General features: G+C 39.6%; 2 protein-coding genes and 1 long non-coding RNA gene across 6 annotated transcripts in view; 1 reads left to right on the top strand and 2 right to left on the bottom strand.

Annotated features, from left to right (window-relative positions):
• Positions 1-5: 5 nt before the first annotated feature.
• Positions 6-13,407, bottom strand: LOC146465869 (fibroblast growth factor receptor 2-like). Of its 3 annotated transcripts, XM_085127950.1 has the most exons (8): positions 13,035-13,372; positions 9,901-10,194; positions 8,689-8,724; positions 7,226-7,522; positions 5,030-5,419; positions 3,169-3,219; positions 1,331-1,722; positions 6-1,038 (listed from the first exon to the last, which is right to left on the bottom strand). In XM_085127950.1, exons 1-7 carry the CDS (start codon positions 13,117-13,119, stop codon positions 1,472-1,474), a joined length of 1,404 nt encoding a protein of 467 aa, XP_084984076.1. In that variant the 5' UTR covers positions 13,120-13,372; the 3' UTR covers positions 6-1,038; positions 1,331-1,471. The 3 variants fall into 3 exon arrangements, with proteins under 3 accessions (XP_084984076.1, XP_084984078.1, XP_084984077.1); XM_085127952.1 differs by lacking the exon at positions 9,901-10,194 and having other exon boundaries at positions 13,035-13,376; XM_085127951.1 differs by lacking the exons at positions 6-1,038; positions 1,331-1,722; positions 3,169-3,219 and adding an exon at positions 3,242-3,432 and having other exon boundaries at positions 13,035-13,407.
• Positions 1,126-20,108, top strand: LOC146465868 (uncharacterized). The gene is made up of 2 exons (XR_014868160.1): positions 1,126-1,216; positions 19,803-20,108. It is a non-coding gene; the product is annotated as an uncharacterized LOC146465868 (long non-coding RNA).
• The window catches only part of LOC146465864 (contactin-3-like), a 56,469-nt gene continuing 47,165 nt past the window's right edge, over positions 18,680-27,983 (bottom strand). Inside the window, exons 12-15 of one of the 2 annotated variants that reach the window (XM_085127933.1) lie at positions 24,264-24,653; positions 22,521-22,571; positions 20,681-20,949; positions 18,680-20,056 (exon numbers count right to left, since the gene is read on the bottom strand). In XM_085127933.1, the coding sequence (XP_084984059.1) occupies positions 20,699-20,949; positions 22,521-22,571; positions 24,264-24,653 (692 nt within the window). In that variant the 3' untranslated portion in view covers positions 18,680-20,056; positions 20,681-20,698. The remainder of the gene's footprint in view (positions 20,057-20,680; positions 20,950-22,520; positions 22,572-24,263; positions 24,654-27,983) is intronic. The other variant, XM_085127934.1, reaches the window with a different exon arrangement.

The following is a 27,983-nucleotide window of genomic DNA, read 5'->3' as shown; positions in this document are numbered from 1 at the left end:
ATGTATTGTATCAAAAATGTCGTGTTATTTAATATAAACTTTGGGAAGGAATAGAAATAAATGTTATGGAATTATGCAGCTGCTGATACAATGATTGTAAAAGAGCTGCTGATAAAATGATTCTAAAACTACTCAACATTTTCTATCAACCTTAATAAAAGTTGTTATTGACCGGGATCCAGTTCAAGCCTGAATTTTTTCAGGCTTTCTTTTCGCAACTGCTTTTAAAAGCTTATAAGTTGCGTATATAACTGTGAGGATCTTTCTGTCTATTTTTAAATAGACAGGAAGATTTAATAATATTTTTCGTACATTCTGAACTCACAATATAACCTGCTCTTAGTTGGTAGAGCACTGCACCGGCATCACAGAGGTCACGGGTTCGAATCCCGTTGAAGCCTGGATTTTTTTCAGGCTTTCTTTAATTTCGCAACTGCTTAAGTTGCGTAAATAACTGAAAGGGCCTTTCTTTTATTAAATCTGTCAACCGCAGTTCAAATATATCTTTCAAATATTCCTATCATGTGTAACACGTGTGACGATAAAAACCGCTTGCCAGTTTCGGGCTTTACGGGCTCAAATTAGGCTGCCTGCAGTCTTCTCTGTTTGTAGGAACGCCAGGCAAGTAATAATAATTTATTTATTTATTTATTTTAATGTTCATTACGTTACCTAAGATGATCCCCAAGGACTTAGGACCCTTACGCCAAAAAGTGAAACGAAAATATAGAAAGAAACTCCATGCAACCGGCAAAGAACGCCGAGAAAAATCGAACAATGGCTTTCTTTTTCTAATCCGGTGTGTCAGCGGTATCTAACGCCGAGAGCTTACCTTGACGAGGACGATCTAATTGAAATTTGGAAATGATAGGTTTGTTCGACATGGATAAACTGGGGTACCTGGTCGGAGAAACATAACCGGTACAGTGCTCTACTAATTATAAACTGAACTATCGCGCCCATTGGGAGCTTTGTTTGAACTCAGTGATATATACTGCAGTGATGCAGGTTTTGAGTTTTTGAAGGCAACAGTGGAACCTCTTTTAACGGCTCATTTAGTCCAAAGAGAGAGCAAAATTCAGACATGAACTCTACATCAATATTACGTTTAACAGTTACTATATAGTTAATTTTAATTTAAATCTGAGTCTTTGAAGAGTACAGTGGAACCTCTCCTAACGGCTACATTCCTACCACGGATTGGACAATTCGTTTGGTCCAAAGGGAGAGCAAAATTCAGACATGAACTCTGCATCTATATTACGTTAAACGTAGTTAATATATAGTTAATTTTAATTTAAATCTGATTCTTTGAAGACTAAAGAGGCACCTCTCCTAACGGTCACCTTCCTACCACGGATTGGACAGCCCAAAGAGAGGGCAAAATCCATACATAAACCCTACATCTATATTACGTTTACCAGTTACTAGTTAATTTTAATTGAAATCTGAGGTTTGACTGTATTAAACTTCATTTGAAGTCTGGTACCACAACGTACTCATCCTTCACTTCGTATCTCGGGAGAATGGAATCGATATCAGGGCGACGACTCCTCGAAGAAGCTCGGCGTTTCTTCATTTGCCAGCAAAACCACGCGGGGACAGAAATAAGGGCAATGATTGCGGCCACCGACACTCCAATCGCAGCTTCAAGGTACTTGAACCTTCTCTCGTTTTCAGGCTCCTCGCTTCTTTGACCACTCACTTCCGGTCTTAGCGTAGCTATATTCGAGGAAATAAGAAAGGTGAAGGCTTGGACGGAAACTGGTCCACTGAAATAAGGTTTGGTTTATGCTTACTGTACTTAGGGGCTCACCACATCACACCAAGTGCAGAAAGCATAAACAATTAAAAGCTACTATTAATTGCTTGTATATCCAATTTGAAGAAACGCTTGAGAAAAAAGGCTCCGTACAACAGTCGTACGCAACCGGCAAAATTGGCCTTGCATGCAATCCCCAGCAAAAATATTATAGCTTTTTTGACATACACCCGCGACATTAAGTGCACAATCGCATCGCGTGTCCACCATCTGCATCGTGTGCAACAGCGTGACACAATTTTCAGTCTTCAACCTATCAATTTCCATTTGTATGTCTCCAAGCTGCTGACCAAATGCACTGTTTTTCTGGTACGAAGAGACAGAACTGAATAACGTATACGTATGCGTGAGCCCTTGTCGCGATACTCGGGCTTCAAGTTTGTAAACATCGTTTCCAGAAAATCTTTGTTCCCCCACTAGATCTTTTGGATATAAGACTTTGACTTATGTTTTCAATTAACCCGATATTTTTGAAATTTAATTGCCTTACTTTTTTCTTGCTAGTTTGTTCGACCACAACGATGTTGCTCCGCTGAACGCAACCCATGAGAAAGAGATGACCAAATCCTACAAAAGTAGGAAAGGTCACAAGCACGTTTACATGAAACGTTAATTTTACGCTTCAACTTGAATTCACAATGAAAAAATTAATGGCAAGATTCCTCAAAAGTGCTTGATTACGTCATCCTGGCGTCCTCTTGTTAGAAACCTTCTTTCACTTGAATGACAAAAAAATATCCGACTGAACACACCAAACCCTCCTTAGTTAAAATGTATGCTAGGTATTATTTCTTGAGAATGATGTAGTATTCAGTAAATGACACAGGCAAACTAGAAAAAAGGAAATCTGAGTCGGCTCCTATGAGGTGTCAAACCTAAGATCTTCCGATTACTAGTTCCGATGCTCTACCACTGAGCTACAGAAGACTCGTGGGAGCTAAGGCCATTGAACTGTTAAGAAACAAAGATATATCTTAACAGTAGGTGGGCTTCATGAATCTGTCCCCAGGTCAAATTTTTTTTTATCAGTAGATGCAGTCTCTAATAGTTTGTTCTAATTTGACGTTTTTTGGATGGTCATCTCAGCTTTGGCTTCTGGCTCTCAGCTCTATTCTGTTCAAATTTTGTTCTAGTTTAAGTAAATTAAAAAAAAATGCAATTTAACTGTCGGAATACTATAGCTGGTTTGCTGAGCGCATTTCAAATGGTGAGTATACTATAAAAGACTTAGCCCGATGAAATGATAAACGGGAGCCCGGCTAATTATCTTTCATCTAGTCATTTCTTTCAAGCTTTGCTTATATTTGAGAAGTAAATTTCTTTTCTTTATTTATTCACTGACTCACCTACTGTCGCTGCTGATGTAGCGAGGGTACTTCTGTCTTGTGTAGGTTCGTCTGTTTGACATAAAATATGACCAACATTTTACAAAAGACAAAACAAAACAATATACTTACATACATTACATGTTGCCTCCTTTTGCGATTGCGCATAAGTTCTGCGCATCTACGGATGATCCTTGAAACTCCCATCGGTGGCTATTAATCATATTTTTACGTGGTTTTGCTGATTATGCGGGGAAAGAAGATCTTAGCAAGGGCTATTGGAATCTAAAGAAAAATATGTTTGGGGAAAAACACGCATTTTTCATAGATAATTAAGCTTCAATTTGTTAAAAAATGCCATGCATTGCTATACATTTTAAAGCGGTTTAGAATTACTGTTACTAATTTATGACTGAAAATGCGTCCGTGACCAACTATTTTCTTTTTGGATTTCAATAGCCCTGCTTTTCTTGCATAGTCATAAACAATCTGGTACCCAGAGTCCTCATGCTCTTTGGCCAGCGTCTGGTTGCCAGGAAAGACTCTGGGGAACTGAAATTTTATTACCGCAGGATTTATGCTGTAAAAACAATGCAAGCTGTACGAGGCGACCAATCAAAAACATTATTTTTTTTCGAATTCCCCAGAGTCTCTCCTTGCAACCAACCGCTGGTCAAAAAGCCTGAGGTCTATGGGTACGAGATTGAGTCGTAAACTGTAGAAAAATTCCTTTATATTAGGAGGCATAGCGGACGGACATTATCGCCCAAAGTAGACTTAAGAAACCGAAAACTTTTGCAATGACAGAAAACCTCTTATGTCGGATGAAAGTAAATGAGAAATACTTGAAACATCATGTATGTAAGCTGAGAATCAGCTATGAGGATGAAACTGATTTGAAGGATAAACACTTTTTCAGAGGGGAGTTCTATATTCAATCGAACCTCCTGTGCGACCATCTCTCGTAAACGACCACATATCCTTACAGACCAGATTTAAAAAGTACGAAAAGTTTCCAAGTCAGATCACTATAACTGGAACCTCTCGTAAGCGACCACCTCTCGCGAGCGACCGCGACCACTTTAAGAGCAGCAAATTTTTTTTTTCACCCTCTTTTAAGCGACCACTACTTAGCAGTCTTGACACATGACGATGTGTTGCTGTAACATTACCGCATTCTGAACACAAACTTGTAAGTCAGACAAAACGGAATTAACAAACAAAAGATTCAAGTTGTAGCTATAATTACTTATCCCGTTCGTCGAATTAGGTAAGATTATCAGGGGCGACCTCGTAATGGTTTTGGCTTTGAAATTCGAAGTTAAAATATTTTTGCGGTTACTAAAAATCATTATTAGGGTTTGAATGAGAATTGACGGATGGGGTAAGTCTCTACAGTTACCATATGCTAATTAAGAAAAGTCTAGAGCCCTATCGTCTTACGCCGGGGAGGTTTGACTGTATACACAAGTTAAGCAGCCTGGAAAATCAGCCACATATTAAAGACAATCAACTTGTGTTCGGTACCATCATGGTCTTTCGTCAATTCAAGTTAGGGTACACCGAACACCAAGACCTGTTCTAAGTACCAACCTCTAGGTGGCCATGGTGGATGTTTCCTACAATTCAGTTTAGTGGTTGTTTAACAAAATGTTCGACTATGTTATTACCACCAACCACGAATGATGATGAAAGCTTGCTCGACTGCGTACCTCAAAGTATTTCCCACAATGCAACTGTATTTTCCTTCATCATTTTTGGGTAACATTGACCAGAGTCAACGTGCGCTCGTGGAATAATTTTTTAAACATTCTATTGCAGGGAAGAATTCGTTAAATTGTAATTAACGTCTGTTTACTCGTATATTTACTGATTTTCTCACCTGACCAATTGCGAACAACGATGAAGGCCTGCTCTTCAGCGTAACCGACGGCATTTCCCACAATACAAGTGTACTTTCCTTCATCTTTCTTGGTAACGTTGACCAGAGTCAACTTAACTCCATGGAAATCAAGCCTGCTGCCATGTCTTGTAGGCACAACCAGATGCTGGTTGTCCTTTAAATCTACTTGGTTTATAACGTCATAGGTATCCTCAGGGTACTGTAGATACGAATTGTTACCAGAGCCGTTGGAAGGAGACGAAAACCATCGCAGCCACTGGAAATGGGGCATGGAATCACTTAATGCTCCACACAATAAAGTTGCGTTTTCACCAACGAACACTGTAACATTTTTTATCGGCAAGACCACTGGCTTTGCATTAACTCGTTCTGAAAGAGAAAGGAAGACAGAAGTTGTTTTCTGAATCCATCGTTCTTCCTTCCCTCTCCTCGCTCACATTCACTGTTACCCTGAAAACATGCGCTCTTATTTGCTTTGCGAAGCCGCCAGTTACGAGCCGGAGAGCGAAGCGAAACAGGGAGGGGAGGAGGGCGGGGGAGGTTAGGGAGGCAGCTAAGAGCTCACACTTGCTGGGATAATTTACAAACCGATGGCGAGAAAACTCTCATATGAAAGGAGCGGGGATGGTCGTCGTCTCGCTTAGGGGTGTTAATTTCGGATTTTGGTCTCACCTAGTGTGTTCTGGGCAGAACGCCATTATATTTAGCCGTTAAGGTCTTGTTTATGATTGCACGCGAAAAGTCTCTATATTTTTTATTTGCCTGTATTTTAAGTGGTCTCTTTTAAAGTTCAAAGAAAGTTTAGGCAACGCCCAGATTGGTCAAAATTTCCGACGAGCATCCCCGCCTCTTTCATATGAAAGTCTCCCCCCCCCCCCAGGAATTTACCCTCGTTATTTTACATATTTCTGTGTTCCCAGATGGCGGGTAAACACAAATATATTGCAAATTTAAAGGGTCGCCGACTTAGAAGTGTCCATCTAGTGACATTATCTAAGAAAAACGAATCGTGTTATTTAATACTGCTAAGAATCTGGCAAATTCCAGCCAATATACTACTGTAATGATTCGATTTGGTGCCCTCCTTCTAATATTTCGAAAGTGTTTTTAGTAACAACCGCCCCTGTTACGTATCTTTATTCCAAGACACGTACCTATTCTGCTCTTTCTGCTCACCAGAAAGCTTTATTATTGATTCAAGTAACACTGAAGCCATCGACGTTGAACAGAGTAGTGATTTTCAATATTCCTTCATATTAAGGGGGAATTCTACCTAAATTTGAAAGAAATTTGAAGAGGTTTTAAGAAGGGATAGAAGAAAGAAAATGATTTTTGGAACACTAAAAGACAGTTGATACCCACGCAAGCGCAAGAGCCCCCCAGGTTGCTAGTGGACTAACTTGGTGTCCATCTATTAATTGTTAACTACAAATTCTAATTTTAAAACTTCACTAAATCTTCAATATTTCTTCAAGAAAAACTATCTCCTCCCAAATATACCCAAAAATCACCCAAATATTTCCAAATCACCCCACAACACAGATTCAAAGGATGCGTGTACAGTTTTTGGATTGCTTGAAACATGAACGAGATATTTCCATTAAAGCCATGTCAAGTGGCGGAAAAATGGCGTTTAGGTAAAATCCCCCGTTAACTAAAGATTCGCCCTATGTTTGTGACTGTTATTGTTTCTCTTCCAATAAATATATTAAAATTTTGTTTCGCACATTCGGTTGTTCAGTTTCTCAAAACAGAAATTAGAGCACCTTCCTTGACGTACCAAAAGTAAATAAGCTCACTGGGCGCTAAATCGAATCATTACGGTAATGTAGAAGATATTACACGGCGAAGTGAAGATATGAATTTTATTTTCGAGAGAAAATAAAATTCATATCTTTAAGTCACCGTGTAATTTTCTTTTTATTATATAGACATCATAGACAAATCTATCGCTCGTAATTTTTTATCGACTGTTTGCATAGATAACCGTGAAAAAGCGGGAAATTACGTCATCAATATCCTCACTATTGGGATCAGTAGCAAAAACCCCACTTGGGTCCCGGATGTAGATTGGTATGAATTTTACTAGTGGTATATTTTCCAGCAAAACACTTGTGTCTATATAATAAAACGTGATATCCTGGCGCACTGAAGCGACATAAAAATCAATCCTACCTCGCACATCAACAATGTATGAATGGTTGATCCAGCCGTAGGCGTTACTAACATTACAAGTGTACTTCCCAGTATCAGACGGTACCACGTCCTTCATAACCAACACGGTCGTAAATTTCCTCAGGTAGAGCCTGGAGCCTCCTTTTCTATCCTGAAATAAGGCTCCGTTCTTATACCATCTCACGGTAGGGCGGGGATATCCTGTAGCAGAACAGTCCAGCTTTACCGAGTTCCCGACAGGTAGAGCGATTAGGTCTCGCGCCATCTTTATAGTTGGTACAGTGAATTTCGGAGGAGCTATCAAAAAACAAACAAACCAACAAATAAAAGCGCAGCAGTTTAAGTAAAAAGGTGTTTTTATTGCATAAACCACTCCAGGTGGCAGTTATATCGGAGGATACTGCCGAAGACTGCGGAACGATTGTCTGAGAAATGCATGAAGGCCTCGAGGTTAACTGTGAAATTTCGAGGACAGTCTTTTTAAAAGCCGATGGCATTAACATCTGATATAGAAATGGTTATTTTATAACCGTCTGATTAATTTCTGAAACGAGCTTTCTATGGAAACGACATAATAATCGGTGATGACCACGGCATGCTTGCAGGCAAATAAATGAAAATAAATGCATGGACTAAAGCCATGTTCACTCTAAACTTTAATTATATTCAACTGTATTCAATATTTCAGCTTCTGGGCTGAGTTGCTCGAAGCATGGTTAGCTCTAACCATTGGTTAAGAGGTATTAAAACCTATAGGTTGTTATGGTATTTAACCCGGGTTAGCGCTAACCATGCTTCGAGCAACTGGGCCCAGCTTGTTAATTTTAACACGACATTGTTGCGCACGTCTTTAATACCATCCTTCTACCATTCCTTGGCTTACTTGACCCCACGCTAGTTTCTTATTATGAATGATATTTAAATCGTTTTGCACTGCCTCTTCGCCTCACGAGACAATAAATAGTTTCGTCTCTGCGTACCACCACGTTACCATCAACCATTTACCAAATTAATTCGCCTCCATTCGTCCGCCCCTCGCACTGTAATTACTTCAAGTTACAACCGTCTTGAGTTTGTTTGAACTAATCATTATCTGATTATAATCAGGGACTGTAATTAGTTGATGTGAACGCTCTTCAAATAAAATTCGACTACAATTCGATTCTAATTGAGGTCTAGTGTGAACACAGCTTAAGTTACTAAGTGGACTAAAGCAAGTCATCATTTGGTTGCTTTACTGTGGTACTCACACTCTTTCCTCATGCAAGCGGTATTTTTTTGTTGGTTTGGAGGAGGGGAGTGCATTATTATTGAAAGAACAGTACTGTGCTGGGATTGTGGTATATTTACAGATATATTTTTTTAAGTAAATAAATAAATAAATAAATAAATAAATACATCGACCCTGTTTTGAGAACTTTCAGGAGTTCTATTATGTAGTACTTATACAGCTGTAATCTTACTCGGCGTTGAATTCCTGTTGGTATCCGGCGTAAGACCTAGAAACGTAAACCAAAAATAACACAATTTCAATGAAAGTTTCGTTTTGAAATTGTCTTTTGCCCAAGCAGGTAAACTGGTATCAAACGAACAAAACGAAATTCCTACTACTAGCTCTGTCCATTCTGGAGCATCACGCAGAGGCATCTACTTGAATAACAAGAGGTTTGCAATGGCAGAACTAAACTGAGGGATTTTTGGCAATTCCGGTTTCTTAACTTTCTCGTCATATACAAACGATGGAAACCCTTCTTCCACGACTGGTTGCATTAGAGTGGTTTTTGTTTTCGGGGGGCAAGGATGGCGAAGTGGTGAGAGCACTCGCCTCCGACCTATTTTCCGCTGGTTCAATTCCCGGCGTTGACACCATATTTGGCGGAACTTCCTATGTACTCTTTTTTAAAAAATGAAATCGAAGCGATGCTATTACAACTTGCAAATCAATCATGAAATTCGCAGTTAAAATATTTTTGCGGTTACTAAAAATTGTTATATGGGTTTGAATGAGAATTGACGGATGGGGAAAGTCTCTGCAGTTACCATATACTAATTAAGAAAAATCTAGAGCCCTATCGTCTGAACTCTCCTAAGCGACCACTGAGCGACCACTTAGCGAACACTGCGTGCGCAGTTGTTGTAAAATCCAATAAATGTCGGAATCTCCTGAAAAATAATTGCGGCCGAAGGGGAAATTTAGTACTACCTGTTTTCGCTTGCCTAATTCACTGTCCCTGCATTATCTTTACAGTCTTACGTTTTTTCCTCGAAGTTTTGTAAATTTTTTTCTAAGCCGGATGTGAACTCAAGAGCTGCTGCAAAAATATCTTCGAATTCCGATAATAAATTGTTCAACCCAGGATTGTAATGCAGCTCGGAGCTTCCCCCACACCCGGGGCATAGAGCAGAAAGTCTTCGTAGATATCATTGTCATTGTATATTCCTCTGTTTGGAAGCCGGCCGAATACAAAGCAATCAAACGACAGAGAAACCAATTCAATATTTTCCTAGTTTTATTTTTAACTCCGCTGGCCACATTGTGAGTCAACCGCTTTACAACTTGTGAGAGGGTCGCTCCTAGGTCCCAGACCTTTGGTCCCTAGCTAGAAAAAGCAAGCCAGACGTAAACTTACTTTCGACACTCAATAAAAAACGCTCTGTTTAGTTTGTTTACTTACTTTCAACAAAAAGATGAATATAAAGAACGTTCTTTCCGCCGCAAGTATTCTCAGCAACACACGTGTAGAGACCTCTGTCGTCTTTTGTTGTCCTCTTTATTTTTAGGTATCTGTTTTCCTTGACCTTCATTCGCGTGGAGCTGCTTGTTTGGAGTGTTATATTGTTCTTTTGCCAATAAACGGAAAGTTTGTGCTTTAATCCTTTGTCTTTAACCTGGCAAAAAAGTCTCACGTCCGCTCCTTCAGGAACATCAATAGCCACTGTTTCGTTCCTCTGATCGCGGATTTCAGGAACTGAAAAAACAACAAAGAAAAAAAAAACAAAATAAATCAAAACAAGAACAACAACAAATTATCCGTAAGGGAAGCGATAGATTTTTTCTGCAAGTAATTAAGCCTTAGCCGCCTTTAGTAATTTTCCCCCAGAATTAGTGCCCCAGGAGGGGTGCTTTTCAGTATGATTATATTTTTAGTTATTTCACGAGTGAGATAGACTCTGGTGTTATATCAATGGACCAATCAATATATAATAAAATTGTAGCTTGGCTAAGAGGTCCACGGAAATACAAGAATATTCATGTCTGACAAGAGAGGCTAGGCCAAACTAGAATTTTATTATACCGAAATTGGTCTATTGTTTGCAGGCAGTAAAAAAACCTTGTCCTCAATTTTTTGTTATAAAATACTGGGGAGAAGTTATTAAAATATCAATAAAATTCACCCTGGGTGATCATATCCTTAATTCTCATGTCCTCAGGGGCTGAATCAGCATCGACATTACCAGGGGAAATTTAATGCTGATCACTGTCACTGTAAGTAATCTCTTGACCACTGAAATAAATAAAATAAATAAACTGCCAAAACACTGAAAGCAGGAACAAAACATTGTCAGCTAGCATTTTTGTAAAGTCACCAACAGCTCGTAAGTCGTAAATACGCCGGGAAATACTATTCAAAACTGCGCAAATATTTGACAAAGACCCTTTTTTGTTACACGAAATTGCTCTTAGGGTAGCGTGAGAAATTTATTAATTAATAAGTGATTTCACTAAGGAAGAATAATCTACAATCATTTTTTTCAAGTTGCAATACGATTTTCATCCTAGCCATCCGCTGCTAAAGATAATTAATACTTGTTTGTGTGCACTAGTAGGGTTATTGTCAACTATTATTTAAACATCTCGACCAATACAAAGCTATAAGGGAAACTAAAAATAGGCGATACTGCCCCTTAAAGTGTTCTCGATCATCGGCTGCCTCTGAGCTTTGAGGTGGTCTGAGAATAACAATGCATTAGTTGTGGTTACACTTACCCTTTAACCCATGGGTAACTAGCATTTTCCCACGGGTAAGGATGTTTTTGTGTGTAACCGGTTTTCCCAAACCGAAACTGCCTTTGGGTTATTTCCATGGATACATCAAAGAGAACAAAAGAACTTCCCATGACAGTTCCTGAACTGAAAAGTACGGTTTATCTGCTCCCTGAGGTGGTTTGGCCAATCATCATGCAGAACGTAGCTAACACAGGAAATCGCCTGCTATGCTCTGAGTTGACCTCTGATACGCTTGGCTAATTTCGCGCTTACTGTACTGGTAACACAAGGTGACATGGCAGGGTTTCGTGCATCACTGTGAGTATTTCTTTCTTTATTTTCATGAATTCCCTCTTCAGACTATCAGTTTCGAAGTTGATCAAGTTGTAATCTTTTTGTTTATCTGTTTATAGGAACGCTAGTCAAACCGAAGAGTCCTACTAACGGGTATTTCTTTGCGCCTTCTTTGCTGTCTTCTCGCAAAAAACTGTTGGATTGCTATATTTATGGAGGACTGTCGAATAATTAGCAGGAGAATCATCGAAATTAAGCTTACAAGATCTCGATTTGTGTCATGCATGTCGATCTGTACGTTTCCCACCAAACTGCATGCATGGTCAGTGTGAAATCACATCTAATTATATTTTACCCTGACGGGAGTTCTTTCACTGTGTAACCGCATCCCCAAGGGTAAAATGAAACCTGAGCTAAACCGAACCCAAGTGATTTACCCTCCGGAAGGCCCAAACCCAAGGTGTGTGTAACCACGACTAATGAAAGCCGTATTAAAATTCAAACTAAGTAGTAAAGATAAATACAATAAAAATAATAAAAAATGAGTAGACAACGGGCCTCCGGAGCCAGACCAGGGCAACTCATTATCTATAAATTAATCACAAAGTTTGAGACTATTGCCAAGTGAACTTTGAAACTTGGATTGCATGCAAACGGGAATGGGCCGGAAATATCACCGGACACTAGTTGTGCCAAACGAAATAGCCGATACAGGGAGTGACCGTGAGGAATTTCCGGCTGTTTTTATCACTCTTATATAATTCGAAAACATGAAAATAAAAAATTCACAGTGAAGTACCGCTCCTTTCGTAAATTTATTCAGGGGCACCCAACGACAGTTTTCTCTTAGATCCTTTAAAACGCTATTCTAAGCTATCTGGAGTGCCTTTAAAGCTCTGTAGGTTCGTTTTACGCTGCGCTATAATATTTTTATCTGTTCGGTTATTCTAGGGGAACTTGAGTCTTTTCGAAATTACTAGGGCAAATTACTACCTAGGGCGTCTTGTGTTCATTCCCATAACACAAGACGCTCTAACGATCTTCGTCTGCCTCTTCCTCGAACTAACTGGGGTAAACAAACTTTTACTTTCAAAGCTGCGAAAGACTGGAACAGCCTTCCGATTGACCTGAAGGAAGCCGATGTTTTACGTGGAATATTTGTTTTATTAAAAGCAATCGAGAACTATCAGTAGATTTCGCTGATTTGGCTTTGCAAGAACAATCAGAGGACTATTAGCTACTATTTAACGGAAGCTATTTTCAGGCATGGTATAATGGCTCATATACCATGACAGTTAAGCGAATCAAATCCGCGGAACTCTATCTTATGTCCTTGTCTTAAATATTCAGGGCGGCTTTCTCTGCATTTTACAGTGGTTGAAGCCAGTGAGCTTTGATGCGCCGGCCGGGTCAACAAGGTAAATTCCACATAAACACGATTATTTACCCGTTCCGCGTATGGCGACTGATTATTAATCGCGGGCAGACAAAACTTGATAAAAATAATTTCGATTCATAGACATTTACCTGGGCACATGGAAGAGACTGTTTCGCTATAGAGTAGCACCAGACCAAGGAGAGCTGTCGACAATGTTTTCCACAACAGGAACATGGCGAGACAATCGTATTTCTTGCGTCCCGAACACAGTCTTGCTAGCGTGTTTGAAAAGTTCGGAACAATGTGTTAGTCAGCGATGTTCAGTCAAGGTCCGTAATCAGGCTAGGCAATGTTCTGTGGCACAACTCGCCAACTACAGAGTCTCGACATTCTCAAATACACAAACAACCCAAACTAAGCATAATCAGTGAACAAAATCCATCACATTGTTGTTGTTTTCTTTCATGGTCTAATCACGTCAAGTTATCACAACAGAGCTTTTCCGGTGAAATGTAAAAACAAAGCCGCGCGCAAAAGTAGGTGATCATAACAGGAAACCGGCCGTGAAAGGTCGTGACACACTTCATCTGATTTGAGTGACTGACAGAGCGACCTACATTCAGTGCAGCCGGGTTTAAACGTGACGTCTCCTTTTGTTACAAAGGGAGTGAATAATTAGTAGATTATTTGTCAACACACTTATCAGGCTATATCAATCGTGTCTGCCGCAGTCAAGCACGTCACACCTTGAAGGCGAAATCTATGTTTACGTGTTACATTTATTGCAAATTTTTCACTTCTATATACACCCGATATTTTGGTAAAAGAGAGAAAATAAAATACGCAATTTTTCGCACAACATTCCAAAAAGCACTGAGAAATCTTCGGACAACATGCCCTCGAGAGAACGAATATCGAAAAAAAAAAGGCTTCAATCGGAGTCCTAAAGATGACTACAAACCTCACATCATCGAACTTCATCGAACTATTAGTTCGATGATGTGAGGTTTGTAGTTTGTACTTTAAAAGTGAGATCGCCGAACGCTTTCAGGTCTCGACAGCAAGTGTTCACTGCATAACGAGCTCAAAATCCCGGGCTCAAAATACAAGGAAGCACATGTAAGCAAGAGATATTTGAGCGGCATAAAGAAAAAGCTTACTCCTGAACACGAAGCGTTGATTCTTAGAACAATTGAAGCCGAAATTAAGGACTTTCGCGCACGCAATGACTCAATTATTTAAAAATTGTTTGCCAATCGTTGTCACTTACTGACAGAGACTTGCCTCCATTTCATCGGGCCAGTATGACAGCGGGGACTTGATGAACAACCAGTAAAAATCTTTTGCCTTTATTTTTTGTTTAGGTTTAATTGAGTATTATCATTAAGCAGAAATTGAATGGTGTTGTCCATACGCAAATTGTCCGTGATTGCCTGTTCACAGCTTCTAGCTTTGATCAATAAGTACCTGGGTATAGCGCTAGTCATTGGTAGAGTTGAAGGAAGTTTGAACGGCAACTGAGTATTTTTGACTGAACTCTTGAAATGAAACTGAAAAGCGCCATTTTCATTCAGCAAATCCTTAATTGTAAGAATGCCTGCTTTTAGCCATTCATCATAATAAAAAGACTTTCCATCAATTAAAATGTCTGTTATTGAATAGAATCAGTTCTTGAAATCCGTCACCACTATACAAGCCTTTCAGATCATTGAAAAAGGTAAGGATATCTTTATAAAAAGTTGGCATTTCAATTGGGGTAAACATTTTGGGTCATAATTACATCTTAAGAGAAGATTTAGGCCACCACAATTTTTGAAGAAATGATCTGGAATTGTTTTCCAGTTTCGGGTCTCTGTTGACAGTAGTCTCGCATTCTCACATTTTCGCCTCGGTATTAGCTAAACAGCTGCAAGTTTTGAAGGTAGAATAATGATAAACAACTTTTAAAAACGATCAGAGTTTTGACAGCACACTCGAACGAAAACAATGACATGACTCGAGCAACCATTGTGAGCTGTGAATTATGAATTATGGGATAGATAACCCTATTTAGGTTCCGGTGCTTCTCCGACCTGTCACGCAAAAAATTCGTCACCACAGCGACTACTTTGTCTAGATTATAACTCTCTTAGATGTTCGGTGACCCCCAGTTTTTTTTTCAATTGATTACTTTCTTTATATCGATTGTCTACGTTTTAGGGAAAAATGAAAAAATCTATGGGGCAGAAGTCTGCCTATTTCCTTTTTTTCTGTCCACGCGCCATCGAATTGCTCTCTGTTTGTGGCTGTGTGACGATCGCGAATGTCCTCTTTAAGGGCTACATTTATTTACAACGATGACACCAGTTGGACTAATTTACGAAACATACACCCTTAGATAAAATTTGACTAAAACAGTTTGTCTCCAGTTAGTTATCTTAAATATTCTAAACTTAAAACTATGGAGATCATTTCGACTTACGAAGGCCCAACTTTTCAAAATCAGGGTATTTTTCCAGCGCTATATCTCTGAAACGAAGTCGGTGACCCCCTATTTTTTTTTTTTTTTTTGGCATTTCTGACATCAATAACTTATTAGCTGACCATACCTAAAGTATGAAAAAAAACTTTGGGGCAGAACTTTTGGCACGAACGTCCTTAAGAGAGCAAAAGGATTCATTTTTCTTCGCAGCGCCTGATGAAGCGCACAGGAATTCGTCATGTTACTGATCAAACGGTTCGGCGTTTGTTAAATAGAAACGGTTACTTCTTCCTGCAGGCTTGTAAAAAGGGACTAATGAATCAAAGCGACAAAGAGAGGGGTATAGAATGGTCCTTGGAAAATAATGGATCTCGGCAAATTTTCGGCGAGTCTCGAAATCTCGGCGTCTCAAACTGGAGTCTCGGAATCTGGAGCTCGTAAAAAATAAAACGGTTCTCGGAATCTCGCATTTTGAAATTTGAATCTGGGAGTCTCGCAAACCACGCGAAAATTAACTCTAATTAACCATCCTAAAACAACAAACAATAGTCTTGAAAAACGGCTCAACATCGCAATCGCTTCTGCAGCTTCTGTGAAACATGTAAGCTTGGATAAATTCTGCTCGTAAATTGCCGCACCAGCTTTTCGGCAGTGTTAGTAAAAAACACGTTTTGTATCGCGACGTCTCGGGCTCGGATTTAGAAAAAGTAGTTAAGTCTCGGTCTCGGATTTTAAATGAAGGTCTCGGCGTCTCGGCGGGTCTCGGATTTTACCATTCTATACCCCTAAAGAGAGAAGAGTAGAATTTGCTAGACAGATGCAATCAAATTACCCTCAGAGTGTCTGGACGGACCTGACTATCGCGTTTTACTTAGATGGGGTCTCGTTTATTTACAAGACCAACCCCATGGACCAAGCACGAGCACCCAAAGGGATAGTATGGCGCAAAAAATCCGAAAGTTTAAACCAAGGGTGTTTGGCTAAGGGAAGTACTGAGTCGGAACAGGAGGTAAAGTTGCCAAGATGATGGTAGCAATAAGTCACGGTGGAGGAGTAATAATTTGCGAGAGATACGAAAAAACGGATGCGAAATATTTTGCATCTTTTATCAGACCAACACTTTAACACCATGTTTGAACGATCTTCCAAAGGATTGACTCGCCTCTGGCTGCAAAACGGTGATCCTTGCCAAAACAGTAAAAGAGCCCGTGAAGCTATGGCTCGTTGTGACTGCGAGCTGTTAAAAATACCGCCTTAAATCCTTTTCACATTGCTTCCAAAAAGTTGGATAAAGATGCCCTAAATGAATGCATCACACATGAGTCGTATGACGAATTCTGCTGGTAACGTCAGTGTGAACTTCCGACAATCTTGGACAGATAAAAATGAAAAATCAACCCCCATCCCAGGGGGGGTACTCGGGTGTAAACGTAACGGGGGGTCCGACGTATTTTTGTGGGTCTTAAATTTTCAACTCCTGTATTTTTTTGGGTTGAAGATTTAACCATGTATTTTTTTTTGGGTATGAAAAATCTGCGTGTATTTTATTGGGTTCGAATTTCTGCCAGGCTAATAGTTCTTACGCAATTCAAGCCAAAGTTCCCGCAAGATCCGAAAGGCAGAAAGGCAGTATGTATACTGTTCTTAAGATTGCATTTTTAGGGTATAAAGTCATGTATTTTTTTGGGTCTAAAGTTTCCAGTCTTGTATTTTTTTGGGTGCACAATATAAGGTCTATGTATTTTTTTAAGTGCAAAATATTAGGCTCCGTCGGATCCCCCCCGTCACGTTTATACCCAAGTACCCCCCCCCCCCCCCCCTGGGCCCCCCTCCCTTCAAAATCAACGATGAATCCGCGCGCAAAGCAAAACGCGCCATTTTCCCGAAATAGTACAAGTAACGAGAACTTATATATCTTCCAGCGACGTTTTAGTTGGCGTTGCCGTCGTGATTTCATAGAGCCATTTACTGCGAGACCACAGAACATCGAGTCTTCAATCTTGGACGGGATAAAAAAAGAAACCACCCCCCCCCCCCCTCCCTTCCACCCTCCATCCAAAAACAATGATGAATTTGCCGGCAAAGAAAAAACGCGCCATTTTCATGAGGGGTGGTCTTACTGTTTTTCATTTCAACTGTCCAAGATTGTAGCTTGAATCCTCAGTATTTCCTTCTGGGGCTGCATCATTTTTAAAGAATTGGCCTTGCCTACTGGCCTTAGCTGTCACGGCGCCGATGCAGACATTCGTGTTATTACAGGTTTCGCATATTTTCTGTGGATGTTTTGTCAAGTAGATTTTGCGCTAATTCGGGACCTTAAGATCAGTCGTTTCCCTATAAAAGTCACGTGACGCGATACTGTCTTCTATACGTGCAAGGCTTACTTATCGAGGACATCTTAAAATTCAAATACAATACTCATCTATGTCTATATAAATTTTGAAATCCTACATTATGATAAAAGTTGAGTAAGTGAATTAATCAATTATAGCTAATAACATGTATTCGGATAGGATTGATATAAAAATAAATATCAAAACGTGTCAATAATGGTTTGAAAGAAACACAAACGTTTCAGGTATATAACCCTTCTTCAGTGTGGAGAAAACCGTTGAAATACGCTACCGGACACACGCGCGCATATGAATCGTAGCGCGCGGATGCATTAAAAGTTACAATTCAAATATAGCTAAAATTGATGTTTTATAAGTCCATCCGGCTGAACAGTTCCAAGCTGGAAAATCAACCTCATTTCACGCTGCTTGCGCTAGTAAGAGGTTTGTCCCATTGCATAACTGCATACCCCACACCAAGATATCTGAAATACTCTGACCCGTTGAGTTGAAATGTTGGGCCACAGAAGACCTAGGAGTGTTGTTGTACATGTAGTCTATAATCTGTGTGACTTGGTCTCAAATCTCCGTCAGCAAAATGTAGTGCGACTTCAGGTACTTAAGGCAGGCCTTGCTATCAACCCTTTAAGCCCTAACATTGACCAACATCGAACTTCTCTTAAACAGTATCACTGCTTGAGCAACCATTTGGTTCATGAGAATAAAGAAATGATCAGCAAAATGTCGTGATTATTAAGCTTACTCTCTCTAATAGTAGTATGAGAAATACATGAATGACTGTGAGGAGAATTTATCGTTGATACTGGGGCTTAACAGGTTAAAACTTGGGGAACCCCTAACGGTGACAAGAGGGCATTTTTTTCCCATTTTCTTGGAAGAAAATCATATGGCTAGTATAACGGTTTTTTTTTCTTTTCTTTTTTTTTTTACAATTGTGAAGGATACTTTTAATACAATGTGAGCGACATCAAAACATGTATTGTATCAAAAATGTCGTTTTATTTGATATAAATTTTGGGAAGGAATAGAAATAAATGTTATAGACTTATGCAAAAACCATTACCCGCTGATAATTTTAAGAGATAAAGAATTATGCAGCTGCTGGTACAATGATTGTAAAAAAATGCTGCTGATAAAGTGGTTCTAAAAGTACTTGACATTTTCTATCAACCTTAATAAAAGTTGTTATTGACCGGGATCCCGTTCAAGCCTAAACTTTTTTCAGGCTTTCTTTTCGCAACTGCTTAAGTTGCGTAAATAACTGTGAGGATCTTTCTGTCTAGTTAATCTGTCACCCAAAGTTCAAATAATATTTTCAACGGGTATATCCTGAACTCACAATATGACCTGCTCTTAATTGGTAGAGCACTGCACCGACATCGCAGAGGTCACGGGTTCGAACCCCGCTAAAGTCTAGATTTTTTTCAAGCTTTCTTTAATTTCGCAACTGCTAAAGTTGCGTAAATAACTGAAAGGGTCTTTCTTCTAATTAATCTGTTAACCACAGTTCAAATATATGCTTCATATATTCATATCCATCTGTAACACGCGTGACGATAAATACTGCTTGTCAGTTTCGGCCCTTACGGGCTCAAATTAGGCTGCCTACAGTCTTCTCCGGTTGTAGGAACGCAAGGCAAATAATAATTATTTATTTATTTTAATGTTCATTACGTCACCTAAGATGATTCCCAAGGAATGAGGGGCAACTGTCGTTCCCCCAAAAAAGTGAAAAAAAAGTGAAACGAAAATATAGAAAGAAACTCCATGCATCGGGCTAAGGACGCAGAGAAAAATCGAACAATAGCTTTCTTTTTCTAGTCCGGTGTGTCAGCGGTATCTAACGCAGAAAGCTTACATTGACGAGGATGATCTAATTGGAATTTGGAAATGATAGGTTTGTTCGACATTGATAAATAGCAGTATCCGGCCGGAGAAACATAACTGGTACAGTGCTCTACCAATTATAAACTGAACTATCGCGCTCAGTGGGAGCTTTGTTTGAGCTCAGTGATATTTACTTCAGTGGTGCAGGTTTTGAGTTTTTGAAGGCAACAGTGGAACCTCTCCTAACGGTCACCTTCCTACCACGGATTGAACAGTTCATTTGGTCAAGACAGAGCAAACTTCATACATGAACTCTACATCTATATTACGTTTAACAGTTACTATATAGTTAATTTTAATTTAAATCTGAGTCTTTGAAGAGTACAGTGGAACCTCTCCTAACGGCTACATTCCTACCACGGATTGAACGGTTCATTTGGCCCAAAGAGAGAGCAAAATTCAGACATGAACTCTACATCTATATTACGTTAAACAGTTACTATATAGTTAATTTTAATTTAAATCTGAGTCTTTGAAGACTAAAGTGGCACCTCTCCTAACGGTCACCTTCCTACCACGGATTGGACAGTTTATTTGGTCCAAAGAAAGGGCAAAATTCAGACATTAACCCTACATCTATGTTACGTTAACCAGTTACTAGATAATTACTCGGGCCGTAAGGCGGCACGAGTTAAGGTTTTGGTAGCATTATCAAATTCTTTTTCCTTTTTGGGGTCGCGATGGGCCGAGAGATAAGACTTCGGACCACGAGTTATTGTTCTCGGTCTCGTTTTTTGTACTCGGCTGGTACGAGTTACGTTTTCGGTCGTGTTATCAAATCCTTTAAATTCTCGGTCGCATTCTTTGTTTTCGGGCCGTGAAGAGTGTTTACAATATGCGAGCCAGACGTGCGAGGCATGAACAAAACATCTATCTATTTGGTAGCCTGCGAGCAAGCTCTCTTGGAAGTGGGGGGCGGGAGGGGGAAAGAGGATCCACCCCCAAGAGAGCTTGCTCGCAGGCTATCTATTTGGGGGAATTGGCGATGCTGGAGGTTATCACTGTTAAAAGATTGTAGGCTTTACGCACCACACAGTCGAATATGGCCCGAGTATAAGCTGGAAACAGCTCCTTGTTTTAATTTAAATCTGAGGTTTGACTGTATTTAACTTCATTTGAAGTCTGGTACCACAACGTACTCATTCTTCACTTCGTATCTCGGGAGAATGGAATCGATATCAGGGCGACGACTCCTCGAAGAAGCTCGGCGTTTCTTCATTTGCCAGCAAAACCACGCGGGGATGGAAATGAGGGCAATGATTGCGGCCACCGACACTCCAATCGCAGCTTCAAGGTACTTGAACCTTCTCTCGTTTTCAGGCTCCTCGCTTCTTTGACCACTCACTTCCGGTCTTAGCATAGCTATTCGAGGAAATAAGAAAGGTGAAGGCTTGGACGGAAACTGGCCCACTGTAATAAGGCTTGGTTTATGCTTACTGTACTTAGGGGCTCACCACATCACACCAAGTGCAGGAAGCATAAACACTATTTATTGTTTGTATACCCAATTTGAAGAAACGCTTAACAATAAAAGCACGGTACAACATTGCACGCAACCGGCAAAATTGCACCTTGCTTGAATCCCCAGCAAAATTATTTGAAGTCAATGGCTTTTTTGACCTATGCCTGTGACAATGAGTGCACAATCGCATCGCGTGTCCACTATCTGCGTTGTGTGCAACAGGGTGACGCAATTTTCAGCCTTCAGCCAATCAATTTACAAACTGCTGACCAAATGCACCGTTCTTCTTGTATGAAGAAACAGAGCTGACAAACGTCTACGCATACGTGAGCCCTTGCCGCGAGACTCGGGCTAAACGTTTGTAAACATCGTTCTCGGAAATTCTTTTTCCCTTACTAGATCTTTTGGAAATTAGATTTTGTTTTCGAAAACGCAAAAATCAGGCCTGTGTTTTCATTTAACGCGATTTTTTTAAATTTAATCGCCTAACTTTCTTCTTCTGCTAGTCTCCCGCAAAGTGAAGTCATTTCTTGCGCTTCAGAGCACGGAAAAAGGACTGGAAGTTTTTCAGTGTTCGACCACAACGATCTAGCTCCGCTGAACACAACGATTGGCTTGCAATTATTCCGCCGAGGAAGAGATGACTAAATCTTACAAAAGTAGGGAAGCTTTATGAAATAAGCACATGTCAGAAGCACGTTTGCATGGAACATTAATTTTACGCTTCAGCTTGAATTCACAATGAAAAAGTTAATGGCAAGGCTCCTCAAAAGTGCTTGAATACTTCATTCTGGTGTCCTCTTGTTTAGCAATCAGTCCTCTTTCACTTGAATGACAAAAAAAATATCCTGACTGAACTCACGAAACCCTCTTTAAGTAAACTGTATGCCAAGTATTATTTCTTGAAAATTATGTATTATTCAGTAAGTGACACTTGCAAACTAGGAAAAAGGAAATCTGAGTCGGTTCCTATCAGGAGTCGAACTTAACACCTTCAGATTACTAGTTCGGATGCTCTACCGCTGAAGTACACGAGACGCTTGGGAGCTAAGGCCATTGAACTGTTAAGAAACAATATCTAAGATATATCTTAACAGTAGGTGGGCTTAATGTTTCTGTCCACAGTTCAGTAGTTTTTTTGTCAGTAGATGCAGTCTCTAATAGCATGTTCCATTTTATAGTTTTTTTTTTTTAAGGGTTGTCTCAGCTTTGGCTTCTGGCTCTCAGCTCTATTCTGTTCAAATTTTGTTTTAGTTTAAGTAAATTAAGAAAAATACAATTTAACTGTCGGAATATTATCGCTGGTTTGCTGAGCGCATTTCAAATGGTGAGTACACTATAAAAGACTTAGCCGATGAAATGATAAACGGGAGCCCGGTTAAATTGTCTTTCATCTAGTCATTTCTTTCAAGCTTTGCTTATATTTGAGAAGTAAACAGTTCTTTTGTTATTTATCTATTTACTCACTCACCTACTGTCGCTACCGATGTAGCAAGGGTACTTCGGTCTTGTGTAGGTTGGTCTGTTTGACATAAAACATGACCAACATTTTACAAAAGACAAACCAAAACAATATACTTACATACATTACATGATGCCTCCTTTTGCGATTGCGCATAAGTTCTGCTCATCTACGGGTGATCCTTGAAACTCCCACTGGTGGCTATTAATCATATTTTTGGGTGATTCGTGATTATTCGGGGAAAGAAGATCTTAGCAAGGGCTATTGGAATCTAAACAAAAATATTTTGGGGGAGAAACACGCATTTTTCATAGATAATTAAGCTTCAAATTGTTAAAAAATGCCGTACATTGCTCTACATTTTAAAGCGGTTTAGAAATTACTGTTACTTAATTATGACTGAAAATGCGTCCGTGACCAACTATTTTCTTTTTGGATTTCAATAGCCCTGCTTTTCTTACATAGTCATAAATAATCTCGTACCCAGAGTCCTCAAGCTCTTTGGCCAACGGTTGGTTGCCAGGAAAGACTCTGGGAAACTGGAATTTTATTACCGCAGGATTTTTGCTGTAAGAACAATGCAAGCTGTTACGAATTTCCCAGAGTCTCTCCTTGCAACCAACCGCTGGTCAAAAAGCCTGAGGACTATGCGTACGAGATTGAGTCGTAAACTGTAGAAAAATTCCTTTGTATAAGAAGGCAGCGTCAGTAGAAAACAGCGGACGGACACCATCGCCCAAAATAGACTTAAAAAAACCGAGAACTTTTGCAACGACAGAAAACCTCTTATGTCGGGTGAAAGTAAACGAGAAATATTTGAAACATCATGTATGTGAGCTCAGAATCAGCTATGCGGATGAAACTGATTTGAAAGATAAACACTATTTCAGACGGGAGTTCTATATACAATCGAACCTCCCTGTGCGACCAGCTCTCGTAGACCACCACTACTTAGCAGTGTTAACACATGACGACGTGTTGCTGTAACATTACCGCATTCTGAACACAAACTTGTAAGTCAGACAAAACGGAATTAACAAACAAAAGATTCAAGTTGTAACTATAATAACTTATCCAGTTCGTCGCATTAGGTAAGATTATTAGAAGCAACCTAGTAACGGTTTTGCTTGAGATTCGTTCGTAGTTAAAATATTTTTGCGGTTATTAAAAATCATTATATGGGTTTGAATGAGAATTGACGGATGGGGCAAGTCTCTGCAGTTACCATATGCTAATTAAGAAAAGTCTAGAGCCCTATCGTCTGAACTTTCCTAAGCGACCACTTGCTCTTGACATTTTGGGTGGTCCCTTACGCCGGGGGGATTTGACTGTATACACAAGTTAAGCAGCCTGGAAAAGCAGCCACATATTAAAGACAATCAACTTGTGTTCGGTACCATTATGGTCTTTCGTCAATTCCAGTTAGGGTACACTGAACACCAAGACCTGTTCTAAGTACCAACCTCTAAGTGGACATGGTGGATGTTTCCTACAATTCAGTTTAGTGGTTGTTTAACAAAATGTTCGACTATATTATTACCACCTACCACGAATGATGATAAAAGCTTGCTCGACTGCGTACCCCAAAGTATTTCTCACAATGCAACTGTATTTTCCTTCATCATTTTTTGGTAACATTGACCAGAGTCAACGTGCGCTCGTGGAATAATTTTTTAAACATTATATTGCAGGGAAGAATTCGTTAAATTGTAGTTAACGTCTGTTTACTCGTGTATTTATTGATTTTCTCACCTGACCAATTGCGAACAACGATGAAGGCCTGCCCTTCAGCGTAACCGACGGCATTTCCCACAATACAAGTGTACTTTCCTTCATCTTTCTTGGTAACATTGACCAAAGTCAACTTAACTCCATGGAACTCAAACTTGTTGCCATGTCTTGTAGGCACAACCAGATGCTGACTGTCCTTTTGTTCGACTTGTTTTATAACTTCATAGGTATAGTGCGGGTGCTGTATATACGAATTGTTACCAGGGCCGTTGGAAGGAGACGAAAACCATCGCAGCCACTGGAAATGGGGCATGGAATCACTTAATGCTCTACACAATAAATTTGCGTTTCCACCAACGAACACTGTAACATTTTTTATCGGCAAGACCACTGGCTTTGCACGAACTCGTTCTGAAAGAGACAGGAAGACAGGAGGAGCGAAGCGAGACAGGGAGGTGAGGTGAGGGGAAGGGAAGGGAGGCACTGAGCTAAGAGCTCACACTTGCTGGAATAATTTACTCCCCGGGGGGCGGGGAGACTCTCATATGAAAGGATCAGGGATGCTGGTCGTCTCGCTTAGGGGTGTAAATTTCGGATTTTGGTCTCACTTTGTGTGTTCTGGGCAGACCGCTATTATATTTAGCCATGAAGGTCTCGTTTAGGGTTGCACGCGAAAAGTCTCTATATTTTTTATTTGCCTGTGTTAAAAATGGTCTCTTTTAAGGGTCAAAGAAAGCTTGGACCACGCCAAGATTGGTCAAAATTTCCGACGAGCATCCCCGCTCCTTTCGTATGAGAGTCCCCTCCCCCTATGGAATTTACCCTCCACCATTTTCCAAATTTCTGTCTTCCAAGATAGCGCTAAACACAAACATGTTGCAAATTTAAAGGGTTGCCGGCTTAAAAGTCTCCGTCTAGCGACACTATCTATGAAAAATGAATCGTGTTATTTAATACTGCTAAGAATCTTGAAAATTCCAGCCAATATACTACCGTAATGATTCGATTTGGTGCCCTCCTTCTAATAATAAGCGTTCCCTTTCGGAAGTGTTTTTAGTAATAAGCGCCCCCTGTTACGTAAAAGGACCTTTATTCCAATAAGCGTACCTATTTTGTTCTTTCTGCTCACCAGAAAGCTCTATTATTGATTTAAGTGACACTGAACTGAAGCTATCGACGTTGAACAGAGCAGTGATTTTCACAATTCCTTCTTTTTAACTGAACATTCACCCTATGTTTGTTAATGTTGTTGTTCCTTTTGAATATATTAAAACTTTGTTTCGCACACTCGGTTGTTCAGTTTTTCGAAAAGAAATTAGCGCCCTTCCTTGAGGTAGCAATAGTAAATAAGCACCCCGGGCGCTAAATCGAATCATTACGGACAGTGATGCAGATGAAAACGTCAGGAACACGTGGGTCATGCCCTCCTGCAGACATAGAGGATATTACATGTCGCCACAAAGATATGAATTTTATTTTCGAGTACCAGTAAAATATTACTTTTAACACGAGAAGTAAAAGCCATATCTTCAAGTCACTGTGTAATTTTCATTTTATTAGATAGACAAATCTATCGCTCGTAATTTTTCATCGACTTTTTGCATAAACAACCGTGAAAAAGCAGGAAATGAGGTCATCAATATCCTCACTAGTGAGGATATAGAAAATACGCCACTCGGGTCCCGGATGTTGTTTGGTATGAATTTTACGATTGGTGTATTTCCAGTAAAAGTTTTGTGTCTATATAATAAAACGTGATATCCTGGCGCACTGAAGCGACATAAAAATAAATCCTACCGTGCACATCAACACTGTATGAATGGTTGATCCAGCCGTAGGCGTTACTAACATTACAAGTGTACTTCCCAGTATCATACGGTTTTTAATGTCCTTAAAAACCAACACGGTCGTAAATTTACTCAGGTAGAGCCTGGAGCCTCCTTTTCCATCCCGAAATAAGGCTCCGTCCTTATACCATCTCACAGTAGGGCGAGGATATCCTTTAGCAGAACAGTCCAGCTTTACTGTGTTCCCAACAGGTACACCGATTAGATTTCGCGCCATCTTTTTTGTTGGTACAGTGAATTTTGGAGGAGCTATCAAAAAAACAAAGAGCAGCAGTTTTAGTAAAAAGGTCACGGTTTTTATTGCATAAACTACTTCAGGCGGCTGTTATATCGGAGGATACTGCCAAAGACTGCGGAAAGATTGTCTAAAAAAAATGAACGCCTCGAGGTCAACTGTGAAATTTTGAGAACAGTCTTTTTAAAAGCTGATAGCATCAACTGATATACAGCAAGCTTACTTGTTTTATAACCCTCTGATTAATTTCTGAAACGAGCTTTCTATGGAAACGACATAGTAATCGGTGATGACCTCGGCATGCTTGCAGGCAAATAAATGCAAACTAATTAGTTTGCTAGATTGTGTTAAACTGTGATAGAGTCACAACGACTAAGGGCGTTCTTTCTTTGGTTTTCTAGCCGTAAAAAATCGGTGGACTGTTATTAAATCGGACGACTGTAATTGTCTGATACTGTGGCGCCTAATCTCGTACCCAGATCTCAGTCGGTTAAGGAATTTTTTTCCTTTTTTTCCAATTAGAACACTTGGGAAATTAATCGGTGGGTTATTATTGGTTTTATGAACTAAAGCCATGTTCACACTAAACTTTAATTATATTCAACTGTATTCAATATTTCAGCTTCAGGTTGTCAATTTTAACACGACACTGTTTCGCACTTCTTTAATACCTTACTTCTAGCATTCCTTGGCTTACTTGATCCCACGCTAGTTTCTTATGTACATTTACATTTACCATATTACAAGCATTCCTTTTCTACAAGGCTTATATGTTCGGATTCGGTCAGGTTCGTAAAGGTTCTTAGTGTTTTAGCTCACGGACCCCACTCTTAAAAACATAACTAAGACTTGGGGTGGCGGGCAAACTGTTCCACTGCTCTATAGTTCTAGGTAAAAAGCTGTATTGAAGAAAGGTTCTCTTTTCGTAGGGAATTCCAAAGGATTTGGCGTGACTATTTCTAAAGTGTCTCGTAAGTGGTTAAGTTCTTTAGAAAGATCAACTTCAACTACTAGTATGAATAATATTTAAATCGTTTTGCACGGCCTCATCGCTTCACGAGGCAATAAAGAGTTTCGTCTCTGCGTACCACCACGTTACCATGTAGCATTTACCAAATTAATTCGCCTCTATCCGTCAGCCATTTTGGTCAACCTCGCACTGTAATTACTTCAAGTTACAACCCCCTTGACTGAGTTTGAACTAATCATTATCCGATTATAATCAGGGACTGTAATTAGTTGATGTGAACATCCTCCAAATATAATTCGACTACAATTCGATTTTAATTGAGGTCCAGTGTGAACACGGCTTAAGTTGCTAAGTGGACTAAAGCAAGTCATTATTTGATTGCTTTACTGTGGTACTCTTATTCTTTCCTCATGCAAACTTTCTTTTTTGGTTTAAGGGAAGGGGAGTGCATTATTATTGAACATTATTGTGCTGGGACTTTGGTATATTTACAGATATAATTGAAAAATACTAGTAAATAAATAAATAAATAAATAAATAAATAAATAAATAAATAAATAAATAGATAAATAAATAAACAAACAAATACATTGACCGTGTTCCGAGAAATTTCAGGAGGTCTATTATGTAGTACTAATACAACTGTAATCTTACTCGGCGTTGAATTCCTGTTGGTATCCGATGTAGGA

The sequence above is a fragment of the Pavona decussata genome, unplaced genomic scaffold (genome assembly GCF_977016875.1).
Source record: "Pavona decussata unplaced genomic scaffold, jaPavDecu1.1 SCAFFOLD_155, whole genome shotgun sequence".
Lineage (NCBI taxonomy): Eukaryota > Metazoa > Cnidaria > Anthozoa > Scleractinia > Agariciidae > Pavona > Pavona decussata.
Note: the sequence above shows the minus strand (reverse complement) of the source record. Positions and strands in the feature narration are given on the sequence as shown.

Bases quoted from the DNA above. Each gene is read 5' to 3' on its own strand.
- LOC146465869 (XM_085127950.1), bottom strand. From the start codon at position 13,119: ATGTTCCTGTTGTGGAAAACATTGTCGACAGCTCTCCTTGGTCTGGTG. The intron at 5,420-7,225 runs GTAGGATTGATT...TTTCTCTTTCAG, and splicing joins ATACATTGTTGATGTGCGAG to AACGAGTTAATGCAAAGCCA. The intron at 1,723-3,168 runs GTGAGTCAGTGA...CCTCGAATATAG, and splicing joins TACATCAGCAGCGACAGTAG to CTACGCTAAGACCGGAAGTG.